Consider the following 16,556-nt stretch of genomic DNA (forward strand, 5'->3'; position numbering starts at 1 on the left):
CGTCAAGCTACGTAATTACCAGGGGGGGGGGGGGGTATTTAGAGGTTTGTGACGAAATGCTACCAAGGGGTGAGGGGGGTGTTAAAAATCACTCAAAAAATGCTACGTCATTTATGGATCGTCCCTTAGAAGATCGTGTACATGGGGAACAGGATACCGATCTGGGACCGTTGCTTTGTTAAGTCGCCGGTAGTCCCCCACGAATCTCCATTCGCCATTCTTTTTGGGGACGTAGTGCAATGCACTCACCCAACTGCTGCTCGATGGTCTGCAAATTCCCATTTCACACATGATCCTGAACTCTTCTTTCGCGGCTTTTAATTTTTCTGGATGCATCCGACGAGGCTTGCATGTCACCGGTGGTCCACGCGGGACGATATGATGAGTGACATTGTGTGACGGAGTGATGATTTCTCGATAATTGGACAGCATTTCGTGAAAGGGATGATTAGCGTCGAAAACGGTAATTCCCTGAACAGTAGCAGTCTTCAAACGTCCTGTACTGCGAAGATGGGTGGTGCCATCAATCAGTTGGCGGCGCCCCAAATCTATGAGCATGGGCCAGTGAATCAGCGCCGACGATTGCACTACTAACGTCTGCCACCAGGATTCGCCAAGTAAAACGCCGTCGTAGGCCAAGATCCACTGAAAGAAACTTGCTTCCGTATGTTTTTATTTTCGTGCCATTTGCGGCATGCAATGAGAACGGGACTGCACCCTTACGCTTATCAGACATAGACGCCGGAATTATAGACACATCCGAGCCAGTGTCCACAAGAAACCTGTGCCGAGTACGGCTATCAAGTATGACTAAACGACGACTTTTGAATTCGTCACCCACTTGCGCCGCTTCTAGAGGGTGGCGAGCTAGTTTTTTGTACGATTGAATGAATAGGGCTATCGGCAATACTCCGCTTTTCCGCCGTATTTCCGATGATACCAGCAAATTGAGTCGTTCGATGTTCCGGACCTGGAAACGGATCGGCTACGATTTCTATTTTGTCCACTTATCAATCGGCGAATTTCAGTTGTACCTCGATTTCCTCCTTCAAAGATGCGAAGCTAGCTGAGTGAGGCCCGTAGGAAATACTCTCATTGCGCTCGGCACTCACTTCGAAACTGGAAGGAGCTCTACAGGTGTGTCTACTAACTATCTGAAGCGAAACAGACAATAGACATATCAAAATAATACCGACTCCCTAATCAATCAATCAACCAGTATGTGATCCCAAACAGACTTGGATCCTCCATTAGGCCTACCATAAACTAGGCTTACTGTTGTCCCATCACCGACAGTTACAGCAAAAGACAAAATTGTTACAATACTTACCGACTGATCCGAATGTTGGTTAAAAACCGATATTGCTAACAGATTATTCTGGAGGATGATTGAGTGCAACAGCTGTCATCAAATGATAGCAAAAATTCAAAGAATATTTTTACATAAGCCCTACGAATTAGTTTCAATATTGTTTGTAAGTACATAAAATCAAACGCATTCTGTTCAAAATATTCTTAGCCCATCGACAAATCAAATACACCTCTAGCACGAATATTGCAGAACAGTTGAAAATTGAGCAATGTTTCATTGTTTTCAGTGAATGTTCTAAAGTCGAACCGAAAATCACCAGCTGGAACGAACTGCGGGAGCATGTCGGTCCTGATTTCAAAATCAGTCACATTGTATCGTCCCTGGAAAAGTTATTATTGTTAGAAAAGTAAATTTAGCTAGTTTTGATTACCATTACATAATAGGGACACTTTTTAATCCATTCAATCTGCGCTGTGGCTAATTCCAGAAATAAATCTGCCATCTTGTTGGTACCTTTCTTCCAATCGTTCGCGATGTAACTGCATAGCTCGAAGTCCAACTTTTCCAAGAACGGTGTGTATGTATTATATTTATAATTCATAGTAATCATAAAACGAACAAAATTTGCGGGTTTTAGGACAGTGAAGTGTAGATTAAAAACGGCTGGTTTGTTCCGTTGAAGCTTTACATTGCAGACATGCACTTCTACGTGCTTATATGGTTGATCTGTGCACAGTAATTTTGATACACGGACAGTATATGGACGCGTCTGGTTCCTTGTGAGGAAATCCAGAGCATTTGAAGTCTGACCTGCCGGTAGTGTGTAGAACAGCCAAAGAAACAACGTCACAATCATAATCCTGTTTTGTTACACTGTCTATTGCAAACTGAGGTGAGGTGACTTCTGTCAATGAATTATATGGAATTTCAAATAAACGACTGGCTCACGCAATGTGATTAGAATCTATTCTAGTCTACGTGATGCCATCTGCAAACTGTTACATGTTCCATAACAGTTAATTTCTACCAAGCATCGGTAGAATAACTTGCCAAAATTGCCCATGACGGAGATTTGATCCACGCTGGCAGATAAAAAAGCAACCGCTTTGACGATCACTGCTATTGCTACCCAAATAGCCACTAGTTCTCTTTTAAAAGGGTTTATGTGATTTTTTACACTCCCCAATCTTCTGAGAAATCAGAAAAGACTATAGAGAAGATATTATTTCTCACATTAAAGTCGGTTTGGACGGAAAATTGGCCATAGCTGATGAAAAGATGAATGTCGGCATGTTCTTCAGCGCTTTTGTGGCCCTGGTGATCAGCTTCTCCTTCGATTTGGTCACGACATTATCTAGGTAGATCAGCCGTTTACGGCTCCCCAGTAAGTATTATGCCAAATGTCAGTTATACCAAGCGTCCAATATTCCATATGTCCCTACTTCTCAATAAGCATTATGCCAAATGTCCATTATGCCATATGGGGCAACCCGATGCTTGCTACGATCAAACTCAAATTTGAAGACGAGCAACAAACGAGCAACAACGTAGGGACGTTCAAATTTCCCTACCAAAAATGGTCTTTCTCAAATTTTCTAGACACTGAACAGACGAAATTCGAAATATTTCGAATATATATTCTTCAATTTCGGGTAAATTGTATTATCTACCACTAGCCTAACGTGTTCACTTTTGCCTATATTACGCGGTTTCGAAAGTTCATACCACTAGTAAACATTATTTACAATTTATACCTTCATCGAGAAGTAGCTCGTGTTTCGTCCTCTGTGTTCTATTGTTATGTAGAGTAAGATAAAAAACTGCATCCTTGCAGGTGACAACAAAATTACGTTAACGGACAAGCCAATTGGAATTCTGGTAAAGATCAACAATTCCCTTTCACTACAACTATCATCTTTCCAGCAGCCCCTAGCAGAAAGGACCACCTGGAGCAAACGAGGATTCATCACATTTCAGGCATAGGAGAATGAGGATCATCTATTTAAACGTTTTGCTCTTTCAAAAAGGAACCTGAACACCAGTTGCAACTAGTTGCCACTTCTTACACATATAATGTTCATCATTTACTAAATTTATCATAACTCGTCCTATATTTTTGTGTTTGATTACTGACGAATTAGAATAATCGTATGTACAAGTTTGCACTTTGTTTTTATATTTTTTGTATCTCCCTCCTAGATTATGGAGCGAGGCGAAACTAAGATGCGCTCTTCGCAAGCAGTAGGAAATAGAAAAATAACCCTTTTCTAAACTAATACTTCCTACCTGTAAATATGTAGTAATCGCGGTCCGATTTTATCACACGAGGGCTCATTGTTTAACACGAAGTTTGGTGTTTTCCTCCTCCTCGGACGCCTGAGACGTGTTGTTGCTGTTGGGTGTATCCGGTCCGCAACTAGCCGAATTCGAATTATTCCGACGAATGTAGGTCGGTTCGGCCTGGCCCCGTACGCAATCCTCGGTAATGTGAACGGTTTTCACGTCTGAGCCAGGTACTTCAAACATCGGTTCCAGTAGAAGCGTTTCCTACAAAATGGTTGCGTGCTTGTGAGTTGGGATGTTTTGAAAACAGCGTGATAGATGGATTAGTTTACCATTATGGCTCGCAGACCGCGGGCTCCCGTCTGCCTTTCCATTGCCAGTTGGGCGACATGTTTGAGTGCATCTTCGGTGAACGTTAGTTCCACTTGGTCCATTCCCAGCAGGGCTTTGTACTGCGGCACCAAGGCATTACGAGGCTCAGTCAGAATACGAACGAGCATATCCACGTCCAGACTGTGGAACGGAACCAAGACCGGGAAGCGACCAACAAATTCCTACGGTTGAAATGTATTATATTAGTTTAACCTGAATGAAAATGTTTATAAGAACCTTACCGGAATCATTCCAAATTCGACTAAATCTTTAGCCTGAACTTTACGCAGATTAGCATCCCGCTCGACCTGATCGTTGTCCATTGGTGATGCCGAAGCTTGAGCGGCCCTACGACCTTCGGAAGAACTGGCAGGCATACCGAAACCTAAATACTGAATAAACGTAACGCAAACGATAACTCTGCACCTTACAACACTGAATTGATTTCCTTAATTTACCTTCTCGTTCAGTCTCCGCGCGATCAATCGATCCAGACCGGTGTATGCTCCGGAGGCAACAAACAGAATGTTGGTCGTATCCACCTGAACGGTTTCGCCTCTCAACTTTCTGGGGGAGTTGCGCTCTGGCACATTAACGATCGTACCCTCCAGCATCTTCAGCATGCCTTGCTGGACACCTTCGCCGCCAACATCCCGCAGCTGATGGATTCCGGGTACGGCACCAATTTTGTCTACCTCATCCAAAAACACGATACCGGTTTGAGCACGATCAACACTGCGGAAAAAATCGAATATTTATCTTTAATAAACTCTGATGCATGTACACTAGACTAGCACAAAAAGGATTTTTTTAAACTCAATCGGCATCCCTCTTGTTTGATTTCTAAGTCAATGTTTGCTAAATCTATCAAGTCTAGCTGATGTACAAAGGAACGAAATCATCATCACGAGATTCTTAGCTTCGCGGATGACATCGACATCATTGGCGTCGATTACAGAGTAGTTGAAGAGGCATTTTTGACAAGACAAAGCCACATGGTAACTGATAGAAAGAGGGACAGTGTCGTGTTACAACGATGTTAGACGAGAGGTAAAAATGCGTCCAGTGGCAACGAATAAAATTTCTTATGGTTTCTTCTTAAGATCTGTAGCCTATAGACACGCACTATAATTGTTGAAACTCTATACAAATTGTCGAAACTTCCTGCTGCTCTGAACGGTCATGAGGCATGGTCATTGAAGCGAATACTCGCTGAGTTGGAGAGAAGAATTCTGCATTCAATACTCGGCGGTACAGTAGAAAATAGCCTGGTGTAAACGCGTGAACCACAAATATACAAATATGCTGACAACGGAAGGCTAATGGAACACGACAGACTACAGTGAGTTGGACGTGTAGCGCGAATGCCGGAAGACAGACGAAATTTATGTTCAGCAGTGAACACAGCAAAGGTCGTCTACTTCGGGGCAGATCCCGCACTCGTTGGCTGTAAGCAATCAAGGAAGATGCACGAGCGGCGGGCTTTAGAGTAAACAAGGGAATGGCAGCCCAAGATCGGGTAACCAGAAAATTTATAATATGTTTGGTCATGACCCCGGAACACCCGGATTAATCGGCTATAATGTCATTGATCACAAAATTGGGACAGGTCTGTAGTAGAGATGGTCGGGTTTCAATTTTTTCGAACCCGAACCCGACCCGAACCCGAGAGCATGAAAATTTAAAAACCCGAACCCGACCCGAGCCCGAAATTATGAAATTTGAAAAACCCGAACCCGACCCGAGCCCGAACATTTTAAAACTTAAAAACCCGACCCGACCCGTACCCGAGAATGAAAATTTTGTAAAACCCGAACCCGACCCGACCCGAGAATTTTAAAATTTGAATACCCGAACCCGACCCGAACCCGAAAATTTAAAATTTGAGAAGCCCGATCCGAATCCAACTTGCTAATACGGAGAATCAACCAAAGATCTCGAAGATGACCCTAGGCTCATCTAAGAATAGTAAAATCACTCGAATCTGAAGTAGCACCATACACATTGAGTTATATCTACATATGGCAAAACAAATCACTGCCGAGTAGAATCCGCATTTATATTTACTATTATTGAACGTCGAATTTGTAATGTTCTGAGAAACTTATAAATCGTCGATATCTTAACCGGAAATTAAGTTAAATCCGCGGCTAACTCATGGGGAAACAGAAAGCTTAATGGTCACAGTTTCCAACACAGCTCGTCGTACTTAACTAAAATTTCTAATTTTTTTACCAGAAACCATTCCTGCAAGGCAGTTTCATATAATTTGTTACATGTATTAAATTAAGCTATGGCAATTGGCAATTCGTATTCGACAGTTTACATCAAACTTGTCAATCAAGATTTTCTGACGTGTTCTTTATGTTCCATCATAAGCGTTAGCATGATCTATGATTGGGTATCTAAGTTATTTTATGCTTCAGAGACACAAAATTTTTGCAATCAATTCCGTTCGTGGAAATTCATGTATTTTCATGATGGAATCCGACTCATGCAACATCTCAGCCCGGGAACAATCTGACTGAAAGTGCTTGTTTCATATATGTACCACTGATTTGATAGTGAAACCTGGCGGAAGTGAAGCTAGGTTTAGGTCTGGTGGAACAAAGACAGTCTATAGAAAATAAATTTGGCCTAAATTATCTGCTTTTAAAAAAATAATGCGCCCTTTTCAAATTTGAGCCGCCATAATGACACCAAAGTACCACCAAATATGTGAGTTCAAATCCTTATTTTTCCGTTACAGTTTATTTTAATTGCAAGCAATCTTTATCATACACCAAGTTGATTATTAAACTTCCGTTAAAGCAGGCACAACCTATTTGTTTCATTTGACCAACTTAACAGTGCTCGCTTAAAGTTTGTTTGGGGTATAAATGTACCCCAAAAACTGTTTACGTTAGTGTTTTGTCATGTGTACATAATTAAAAAAAATTTATATCTTTTTTTAAAAGCAAAATATCGATACATAGTAAGCGCGAAACATGTGTAAAATTATATTAGTTCCAACTCTGCCGAATAAGAGTATCTGTTATTTGATATAACAAAGCACTATAGCAAAGTAACTAGAAAATGCTTTTGGATCGGTATCGTAATTTTTGCTTTTGCGGATGAAAGAGTCAAAACACATTCGTGAATAGGGGTGGCGTAGCGTAGTTGGTAAATCGATTGCCTTGTACGCTGCGCACCTGGGTTCGAGTGCCGACCCCGCACGTAGGGTTAGAAATTTTGAATAAGAAATTTTTCTAACCCGAAGAGGCGAATAGAACCTCTATAATTGAAATAAAAATAAAAAAAACATTCGTGAATATGATTTGTATATAGTATGCAAGACGCATCATTCGATTCGTTATCTTCTGCAGCCCAGGCTCTGGAACATACTTATTTTATATACACACGTACAATGCACCGACTCTACCTGTTCCTTCGACGCCTTCCTGTTTGATCTCCGTTACTGCATATTGCTGTATTTTTGGCGTTTGTATTGGCGTTTGGTTTCCAAAAAAGCATCGGAATAAATATACTCTTTGACCGGTTTTTGAAAAAAAAAAAATGTTTGGAATTAAAATTTAATAAGCTTGACAACGACGTATAAATGGTCAAAATCGATTTGAAACTACCGGAGTTATAGCAATATGAAGAAAAAAGGGAATTTTGGCGTATTTTGAAGCCTTGTTCTATACAAAATGAAGTATTACATAATTAAATAGTCACGAATATTTTTAAACAGGTTACTTTACGAATGATTTTAGAATTAAACTATCCAATTTACTTATAAATTTAATAAAAATTCGACATATTAGAGCGATTTTAGTTCTGGGGTACGAATGTACCCCACAAAACCATTTACGTAGAGAAAAAGTCGCCGCGGCCTAAGTATCGGTTATAAAGTACCTGTCGAAATTTGTATTCTATTATAGAAACTTGAACCGATATTTTCCGATAAATTCCTGTTGACTTGGTTTATTACTAATAATCATGGAAAATAAATCGCAGAGATTTTAGATGTGAAACATGTATTATTGAATGCTATCTCATGAATGTTCGTTTAAAAAATTAAATAATTCAGGCAGCTTGCGAATCTGAAGAGACGGAATTTTATGCAAGAATGAAAAAATACAATATTTGAGCACCAGAAAATACGACGAATTCTAGCGATTCAGAGGTGCTAACATTTGGTACGGTTATATGTGTCACCCATTCGTATCACGAAGTATAATTCACTACTACAAAAAAGACTGCGTTTGTATATAGACGCAAACAGTGTCGTGAAATGGTTGGGTTGTTTTGTTCAAAACCCGAACCCGACCCGACCCCGATAATTTGTAATTAGAAAAACCCGAACCCGACCCGAGCCGGAAAGTTCAAAATTTCAAAAACCCGGACCAGACCCGAACCCGAGAATTTCAAATTTGAAAACCCGGAACCCGACCCGAACCCGAGAAGCTTATATTTACAAAACCCGAACCCGACCCGAAACCCGTGGGGTTCGGGTCGGGTCCGGGTTTCGGGTCCAAAAACCCGAACCCGACCATCTCTAGTCTGTAGTAATCGATTCTCCTTTCTTCCCATCCCCTGCTCGAGCGCCGACCAGGTTGAATACTTAGTGCACTAGGATCGCTTCGCGCTATATCTCCAATCGTCCCGGGCGCTAAGAATCGACTTAGAAGCCAGTTGAAGTATGTAGATGGCAACATTCCGAACGACCTCTTAGAGTTCGTTAGATCGCTTTCGCTGAAATTTGCCGGATTTTTTCGAAAATATAAGGGTTTCAAAGAAGTAAAAAAAATCTTAAATTTGTTGGTCTCCTATGACTACTGTAAGACCTTGTTAAATTTTGTGAAAACAGAATGAAGTTCTTGGAATCTGCTGCAGTTAACAGGATTTTCCAAAATTCGAAGGATATCCCTAAAGTTTATAGTATTTGCCTGTTATTTAATAACTGCCCCGAGATTCGTAACTTATTTGAAGCTCGAAAAATGTCGCTTAACATTAAAGTAGGCTTACCATCTGTCCTTATTTTAAAGGACGTCGAAAATCCGACATTAGTCTGTAAACTTTAGCGGCATTTTGTTCTTTCGTCCACCTGTTTATGCAGCGTTTGAAGTTGTCTTCCAGTTTTCTTTAACTTTCGTTTGATAATTACCGAATGCTTTTCAATTAAGCAGAATTGCGGTTGACACATAATTTTTCGGAATATGTTTCGATAATAATATGGATAAGGACCATTATACCACAATATTTTAGCGAGGATTCTGACGATATCTTTTGCAGGATGTTAATGATATCCACTGGATTTTGACAGCCCTTCTAAGAATTCTGATGAAGCCCTGAACAAGGTTCCAGTGGAATCTGACAAAATATTCCGACGAAATCCTGTTGAAGACTCTTCAGGTATCCTATTTATTTTGAGTTGATGTTTGCATGACTTAGGCGGAATCTTGCTCCGAGTTCTGATAAGAACAATATCCCGACGAGATAAGGCACTGGATTGTATTACTCATTTTAAGAGGTGATCCTGTCAAGTATTCATTCTGATGAAATCCTTCTCAGTTGTATGACTGCAAACTGCTCAAGACTCTAATTAAAATATTCTGATAGAATCCTACTCACAATTCTGATGAAATCCTTTTCAGGATTTTAGCATTTTGAAAGAATTTTGATAAAATCATTTTCATGATTCGGATCCTGTTCAGGATCCGGCAAAAGATTTTGCCGATAGTGTCTCATACTTCATATAAGAAATTCTATGAAGTATTCAGACGGTATTATGCTCAAAATTCTGATGAAATTCTTCTTGAACTTATTCCGATCAAGCTTCTGACTGAAAATTGCTCAGAATTCTGGGATGAATCCTTTTAAATTTTTTGAGGGAGTTCTGTTCAGGATTCTATTATTCTATTTTATCGGGATTTTCGGCATTCTGATAAAATCCAGCTCAAGTTTTTGATAGAATTGAAAAAGTATTCCGACGAAACCCTACTGATGCTTCTTTTCGACTAGAATCTTTTTTAAAATTTTAATGGAATCATTTTCAGGATTCTGGAGTGACCCTTCTCAGCATTTGATGGAAATCATAATTCAGAGCAGCATTTTCATCTGATTGGAATTCATCAGAATTCATTAAACAACATGAGCTTGATTCCGTGAGATTCTTAGCAAGTTTTTCACAAAATGAGGACAGAGAGTAGTCTCTTGAATCTTGAAGTGGGTTCCCTCAGATTTTTCAAAAAGATCCCATTAGAATCCAGAGGAAGAGTCCATCGGAATCGCAAGATGGTACAATCACCATACAGACATAATCCCTTACCCTCCTCTTTAAATCTGGCGGTCGGAATGACGGAATTGGAATGGCGAGTTGAATCTTGTTTCATGTAAAATCGATTTCGATAAATTTTATTGTGGAAACGGGTTGCTTACGGAATGGACAATCAGCAATCTGTTCATCATACGCACCTAGCGTGGTCTGAGCATCGAAAGTGTCATGAGCCAGGTGTACAAAAAATAGGAAAAAAACATTTTCACCGAATGAACACTAGGGTGGCACAACATGAGACATGATACAAATAGAATACTGCAGAAAATTAACAATTTGTCCTACACGAAAACTGAATCAAATCCGTTGGAGCATGTTTTAAGCACAAATGAACCAAAATTCGTATTCGAGGTTACTATGGGTAAACAATTAGTTTCCATAAAATTTGTAAATCTATCATCTGCTGCGTCTGGGAAATATATTGCATGCTACATTTTATGGGAACAACTTTTTCTAAAGATTGTTCATAGCTAGGACCGAAAATAGAATTTTCACTGAATACTCGACGAGCTAAACTTTCAAACAAGTTGAACAGAGGAGTAACTGTGGTCGAATCCTGGCCAAAATTATTCACTGGTGCTATTGCTGTTATTATGCCTTAATATGAACTAAAAATAGAAAATTACTAGTTTTTGGAACAATTTGTTATCTATCCATCTATCAGTGTAGAGGTCGATTTTCTATATCCTTTCGACACTAGTAATTTCGAGGTGATCTGTGTGAAGACATTTGATTTTTCAGTTGCATAAACCGATGCTCAATGTAAAAGGGATTAGGGAAGGGACGCGTGTGCACATTTTCATAGAAATACAATTTTCCAATCATCCACATTGACCCTCGAGCCGCCGGCTAGAGCGGTGGTGTTTCTACTCGATATGGGACAGCTCTTCTAGCTGCGGTCCCGCATCTCGAGAAGGACCTAGTATTTTCTGTGCACTTATGCTTATGTCCATGAATCAGTTTCGCACGATATGACCAGTCAGTAAGGGCAACATAACCAAGGCGGCATATAAAAAATTCATGTGGGAGGACAAAAAGGGGGACGAAGACGACATGCGGAAATTACAAAGCGATACGTCGTGCGTTGCGGGTTGTAGAATTGCTGACAGGCTAGGTGAAGGAGGACCGTTACATTTGGACAAGCGACGGATAAGCAGAAGAGTTGTCCAACGTGGTGTGAAGTATGTGAAAGATATGAAGGAAAAAGCCAGATAGGAAAGAATAGTGACAATGTTAGGCCAGCAGAATAGGGCGGAGGCAAGGCAACTGGAATGACAGTGAGTATAAATTTAATACAGGATAATGCGCGCTCATCTTATTGCAATTTAAGCCTACTATTCTCAAGAAAATGCTACATGGTATCAGCAGAAATGTGAAATTGAGGAACGCGAGATCGGATTGTAACAAAATCATTATTTATAATTTTATTTAGTGTGGTCTAACTGGAAATGTAGAGCTTAGTTCTCGTAAGGTCTCCCTGTGAGAATCACTCGCTACAATTGCAATCCATACGGGAAATGTTACACGCTAAAACGCTGCTTAAGGCCAACTGCGGTGGGTCATGATTCTGAATGTGATATTGAGTGTATGGAACAGATGTGCGGATATGAACATTTCATGATCGCGTGGTAATGAGCGATTATATGTTCGAACTGAAGACGTTTGTAAATTTTTAAGTGCTAAGCTGTTCACTTAATCATCAAGGCGTTTCCGTGATTCGCGGATGTAGGTGCGCATGGAAGATCGCGAAGGGTTAGATTGTTTGTAGGTTACCTTGTTTGATCGCATGGGCGTTTGCATGTTGCGTGTGCCAGCTTATATGAAACTTCGTGTGTATAAATGTTTTTTAATGTTTAATTTTGAATGTATGGTTCAGATGCTAGAAGAAAGTGAGTTCCCCCATATCCCGCTCTGAAACTTGTTGCTGCAAGGATCGTGGGTAAGGGCTTCCGAAGTGACCGATTCAGGTTCGCGTGGGAACGCCCGTTTGTAATCTGACTTGAAACGCGTTTATAAATTCGTAGGTGTTAAAACGTTCGCATACTCACAGGAGCGTGTTTATGTTTGCGAGATGACGAGCGTAGGTTTGTGCAGATAGTCGCAATTACATGTTGGCGTTTGTGATAAGGGTTGTATCATCGCGCTGAGCTCAAGCGATTGTATGTTAACGAGTTTTCTCACGAGCATGTGTGTCACGTGTATAAATTCATAAATTCGTTTGTATAACCTTGTAATCACTTGCATATTCGTGTGGGCGTTTGAATATTCGTGAGAACCGCAGTTTTGAGTGTACTGTTTAGATATCTGGAAGGGAGTTTCTCCTTATCACTAGGGCAAAGATCTGAGACATGAACCAGGACACGTAGGACCAAAGCTAGAGGCTTCCGCACGTGACCGATTCATAATAGTGTGGGTACAATATTAGTATAATCGCACATGAAACCGCGTTTATATCATCGTAAGCGCTAACATATTGACTTGAGGAGTGTTTTCATGTACGCGAGATAGCGGGCGTAGGTATGCGCGGATGATCCCGAGCGCATGTTCGCATGCATGGTCAGATTTATATTATCGCGAAGGGCACAAGTGTTTCTATGTTACTGTAGTTAATCGCGTGGCTGTTTTATGTCGCGTATGTAAAATCTAGATTCGTTTCTATAACCGAGCATCCGTTTGTATATTCGGCTGAGTTTTTAAATGTTCGTGGGGGTTGTGATTCTGATGTTTCATTTTAAGTGTGCGGTTCAGATGAAGTAAGATTTCACTGGAGTCTAAAACTATACGCTATGAGACGTCTAGTGTATATAAGTTCCGTATTTGGGGAGTCCCGGACAAGAATGATTTATGATCGTGCGAGAGCGGGCGTTTGTATGTTGGCCAGACTGGCAACAATTTTGATCTTTTTTCGGAACACTACTAGTTAAAATGGAAATTACCTCCATACATCATATCTCAAATATTGAAGTTTACCGGACAAAATTGTTTAACTTCGAAGGTCGAAATTTTTATTCTAAGCATGTGCGAGAAAGAGAGACAGCACGTATCTTAATATTAAAATATCGGATCAATTCGCAGTCGTTGACAATGTTTATTCTTGCACCTTAAGCTATGTATCTGAGGATTTTGGTATTCATGAGATGATACTGATATTTTTTTACTGGAACTACTGTCTCCGTTGCCAATTTTTATATTTTTTCACATTCAAACATAACAATTCTTTTGAGTAAGGCAGAACTAACCGAGCAACTTTATACTTTGCATAAGGCTTATGAAGCCAATTACTTTTCGATAGGGCGGTGCTCCGAAAAAAGCCAATTTATGTACCGGTCTAGTGGAGCTTGAGACCGCGTTTAGAAATTCGTAAGTGCTAACACGTTGCCTTAATCACCGCGTAGATTTCACGATTGCGAGATTATGGGCATAGGTATCCATCCATGGATGATCGCGATTGAAACCGTTTTCTGTATTATCGCGAAAGGCACGTGCGTTTGTATGGAACTGTGCGCGTTCTTTTTTATCGCGTGGGCGTTTGTATGTCGCGTATGCTAGTACGTTTATAATTTCGCATGTACTATGCGTTCATTTAACCCTGCGTTATCGTTTGCATCTTCTCTTGTGCTTTTGAGGGTCGCCGAGATAGAAACAGCAAAGAAAGAAACAGAACATTAACAGGACTTTCGTTCAGTAAAGGTTAGATGGACGCAGACTTGTATATTTATATTAGATATAGTGAAACGAAAGACGAGAAATTCAAAAACATACAGCACACAAAAATAGAATATTAGCATTCCGAACATCTCATATATAGTAGAAATACTAACAAAATAAAAAGGGCCAAAAAGCCCTCTTGGTGTAATTTTTTATTAGAGCTTAGAATGAAAATCTACAATTACGTTCAATAGAATGGACTGAAGATTTACGAATAAACTAGTATTAATTGGTGATAACTGATGCACTAAGTTTATTTAAACCGAAACATGTAATTAATATTGCTTGAAGATGTTTTCAATACCGGCAATCCAAGGGGAGGGAGTTTGCATCTGAAGTTGAGTTTGAATAGAACACCGCTGAGTGAGAAAGTAAACCCTCCAGCGCGGGTAGACATGAATTGAAATTTGTTTTTCTTTCAAGCTAACCCGGGATGTCAATATTTCTGAACTTTGGCTCTGAGAGGCTGGCGACCAACAGTCTTGCGTGTGGAAAACAACTTATTGGTACAGCATAGGACAAAAAAACGGGTGTACCCCAATAGGCATAAGTACGTTAGGCATACGGACGTTTGGCATACGTACGCTAGGCATAATGGACGTTAGGCCTAAAGACGTTAGGCATAATGTACGTTAGGCATGATATACGTTAGGCATAATGGACGATTGGCATAATGGACGTTGAGCATAAATTACCATAAATATAAATAATAATTATTGTTGTATCATTTAACGGAATTTATTTTTTGGTGGTGTTCGCCTCGGGTGAAAAGAGGTTGAATGTTTGAACTTTGTTTGATGTTGTAGAATTACTCTGGAAGTTGATCAAACTGATCAACATTTTATTCTGCTGTAAATACTTGAAGAAATCTTTGTTCAAATAAACGAAGCAGACCGAATGCTTGGCATGCGAAAATGCAGCCTGCGTTTATTACTCGACGCACAACCGATAAATTGCACCTATCTAAAATGGATTTAATCTGTTTGTTAAAACGAGTAGTTTTTATGCTTGTTGGAGATAAGGCTTTGAATTTAACCTAGCTTCAGAAGGCTTTTCCCTGCTTCAAGCAAAATTAATATATAAAACAAAATAACAAAATCAATTTCATTTGTGTTAAGGTATGAATAACGCATATAAACTTAGATTAATTTTTACATACATGCATGTGCAATAGAGTGACAGAAAAAAATGACCCCCATCGGCCCACCCCTGAGCCGATTCCTAGTCCCACCAGGAGTGTCTGCTCCAAATTTGAGCCAAATCGAACAAGTCTAGCTACCGGACCAACGTGCTTGAAGTTTGTATGGGATTATTCGACAATCTACATGGAGAAAACCCACTTGCTCACATTTTCGCCGCTAGGTGGCACTGTATACATCAGATTATCACCAAAAGTGAAACTTAAGAAGATAATTTTATTATCTACAACTTTGTTGAAGACTGCAAAGCGATCTGACTCCAATAGGAAAAGTTATTAAACTTTTAACGAAGTGATGTCTGAGTCAGTTTTGCATGGGGCCTAGCAGTGCATGGTAGTGTATCAGTACTAGGTTCTAACAAACTAAACATTTTTATGGAATAATGGTTAGATTTAGCTGAATAGTATGTTCGGAAGAATTGTAGTATATAATACGAGTTATGTTTTGGTTAGAAAATTGTAGTTCCACATCTTACCGCATAGATGGCGCCAACACTAACTTTTCAACGAAGAGAGATAGAAATTAAGTATCTTCTACAAAGTTGTAGAACAAGAATATTGCAGTAATTCTTCCAAACATCTCGATATTCTATCTCTCTCCGTTGAAAAGTTAGTGTTGGCGCCATCTATGCGGTCACAGATTGAACTAAAATTTTCTAACCAAAACATAACTCGTATTATGTACTGCAATTCTTCCGAACATACTATTCAGCTAAATCTAACCATTAATCCACAAAAATGTTTAGTTTGTTAGAACCTAGTACTAATACACTATCATGCACTGCTAGGCCCCATGCAAAACTGACTCAGACATTACTTCGTTAAAAGTTTATTAACTTTTCCTATTGGAGTCGGATCTCTTTGCTCTTCAACAAAGTTGTAGATAATAAAATTATCGTCTTAAGTTTCACTTTTGGTGATAATCTGATGTATACAGTGCCACCTAGCGGCAAAAATGTGTGCAAGAGGGTTTTCTCCATGTAAATAATTGTCGAAAAATCCCATGCAAACTTCAAGCACGTTGGGCCGGTAGCTAGACTTGTCCGATTTGCTTCAAATTTGGAGCAAGCACTCCTGGTGGGACTAGGAATCGACTCAGGGGTGGGCCGATTGAGTTTTCAAAAATTCATTATTTTTCTGGGCAGTCTAATGTGCAATTGACAAGAAGAAAATATATGTCTCGAAGAACAGTTCATGAAAGAAAGAATGATGAATTTGCCGCTTCTATACACTTAATTTTGTTCTACCGAATCCCCGACCCTCATTAACCGAAGACAAAGATTAAGCCCGCACGATATTAAGCCTGTTCTAATGACCCTGCCACTTCTAGTTTTCCGATCTGTTTACTTCACATCCTTGCTCTC

The 16,556-nt window shown here is 39.9% G+C and overlaps 2 protein-coding genes across 3 annotated transcripts in view; both read right to left on the minus strand.

The window, feature by feature from the left end:
- Positions 1–1,366: 1,366 nt before the first annotated feature.
- LOC131681169 (uncharacterized) lies at positions 1,367–2,278 on the minus strand. Its single transcript, XM_058961880.1, has 2 exons — positions 1,743–2,278; positions 1,367–1,692 (listed from the first exon to the last, which is right to left on the minus strand). The coding sequence occupies exons 1-2, from the start codon at positions 2,166–2,168 to the stop codon at positions 1,516–1,518; spliced, it is 603 nt and encodes a 200-aa protein (XP_058817863.1). The 5' UTR covers positions 2,169–2,278; the 3' UTR covers positions 1,367–1,515.
- A 650-nt stretch (positions 2,279–2,928) lies between these two features.
- LOC131685960 (ATP-dependent Clp protease ATP-binding subunit clpX-like, mitochondrial) overlaps positions 2,929–16,556 on the minus strand; it is a 73,184-nt gene continuing 59,556 nt past the window's right edge. For both annotated transcript variants that reach the window (XM_058970001.1, XM_058970002.1), the window contains exons 4-7: positions 4,426–4,702; positions 4,210–4,359; positions 3,928–4,149; positions 2,929–3,859 (exon numbers count right to left, since the gene is read on the minus strand). In XM_058970001.1, the coding sequence (XP_058825984.1) occupies positions 3,644–3,859; positions 3,928–4,149; positions 4,210–4,359; positions 4,426–4,702 (865 nt within the window). In that variant the 3' untranslated portion in view covers positions 2,929–3,643. The remainder of the gene's footprint in view (positions 3,860–3,927; positions 4,150–4,209; positions 4,360–4,425; positions 4,703–16,556) is intronic.

This window comes from Topomyia yanbarensis, chromosome 2, assembly GCF_030247195.1.
Source record: "Topomyia yanbarensis strain Yona2022 chromosome 2, ASM3024719v1, whole genome shotgun sequence".
NCBI classification, from domain to species: Eukaryota; Metazoa; Arthropoda; class Insecta; order Diptera; family Culicidae; genus Topomyia; species Topomyia yanbarensis.

Excerpts from the sequence above, each read along its gene's own strand:
- LOC131681169 (XM_058961880.1), bottom strand. The coding sequence starts at position 2,168 with ATGATTGTGACGTTGTTTCTTTGGCTGTTCTACACACTACCGGCAGGT. Across the intron at positions 1,693-1,742 it reads AGTGTCCCTATTATGTAATG|GGACGATACAATGTGACTGA; the intron begins GTAATCAAAACT and ends TAACTTTTCCAG.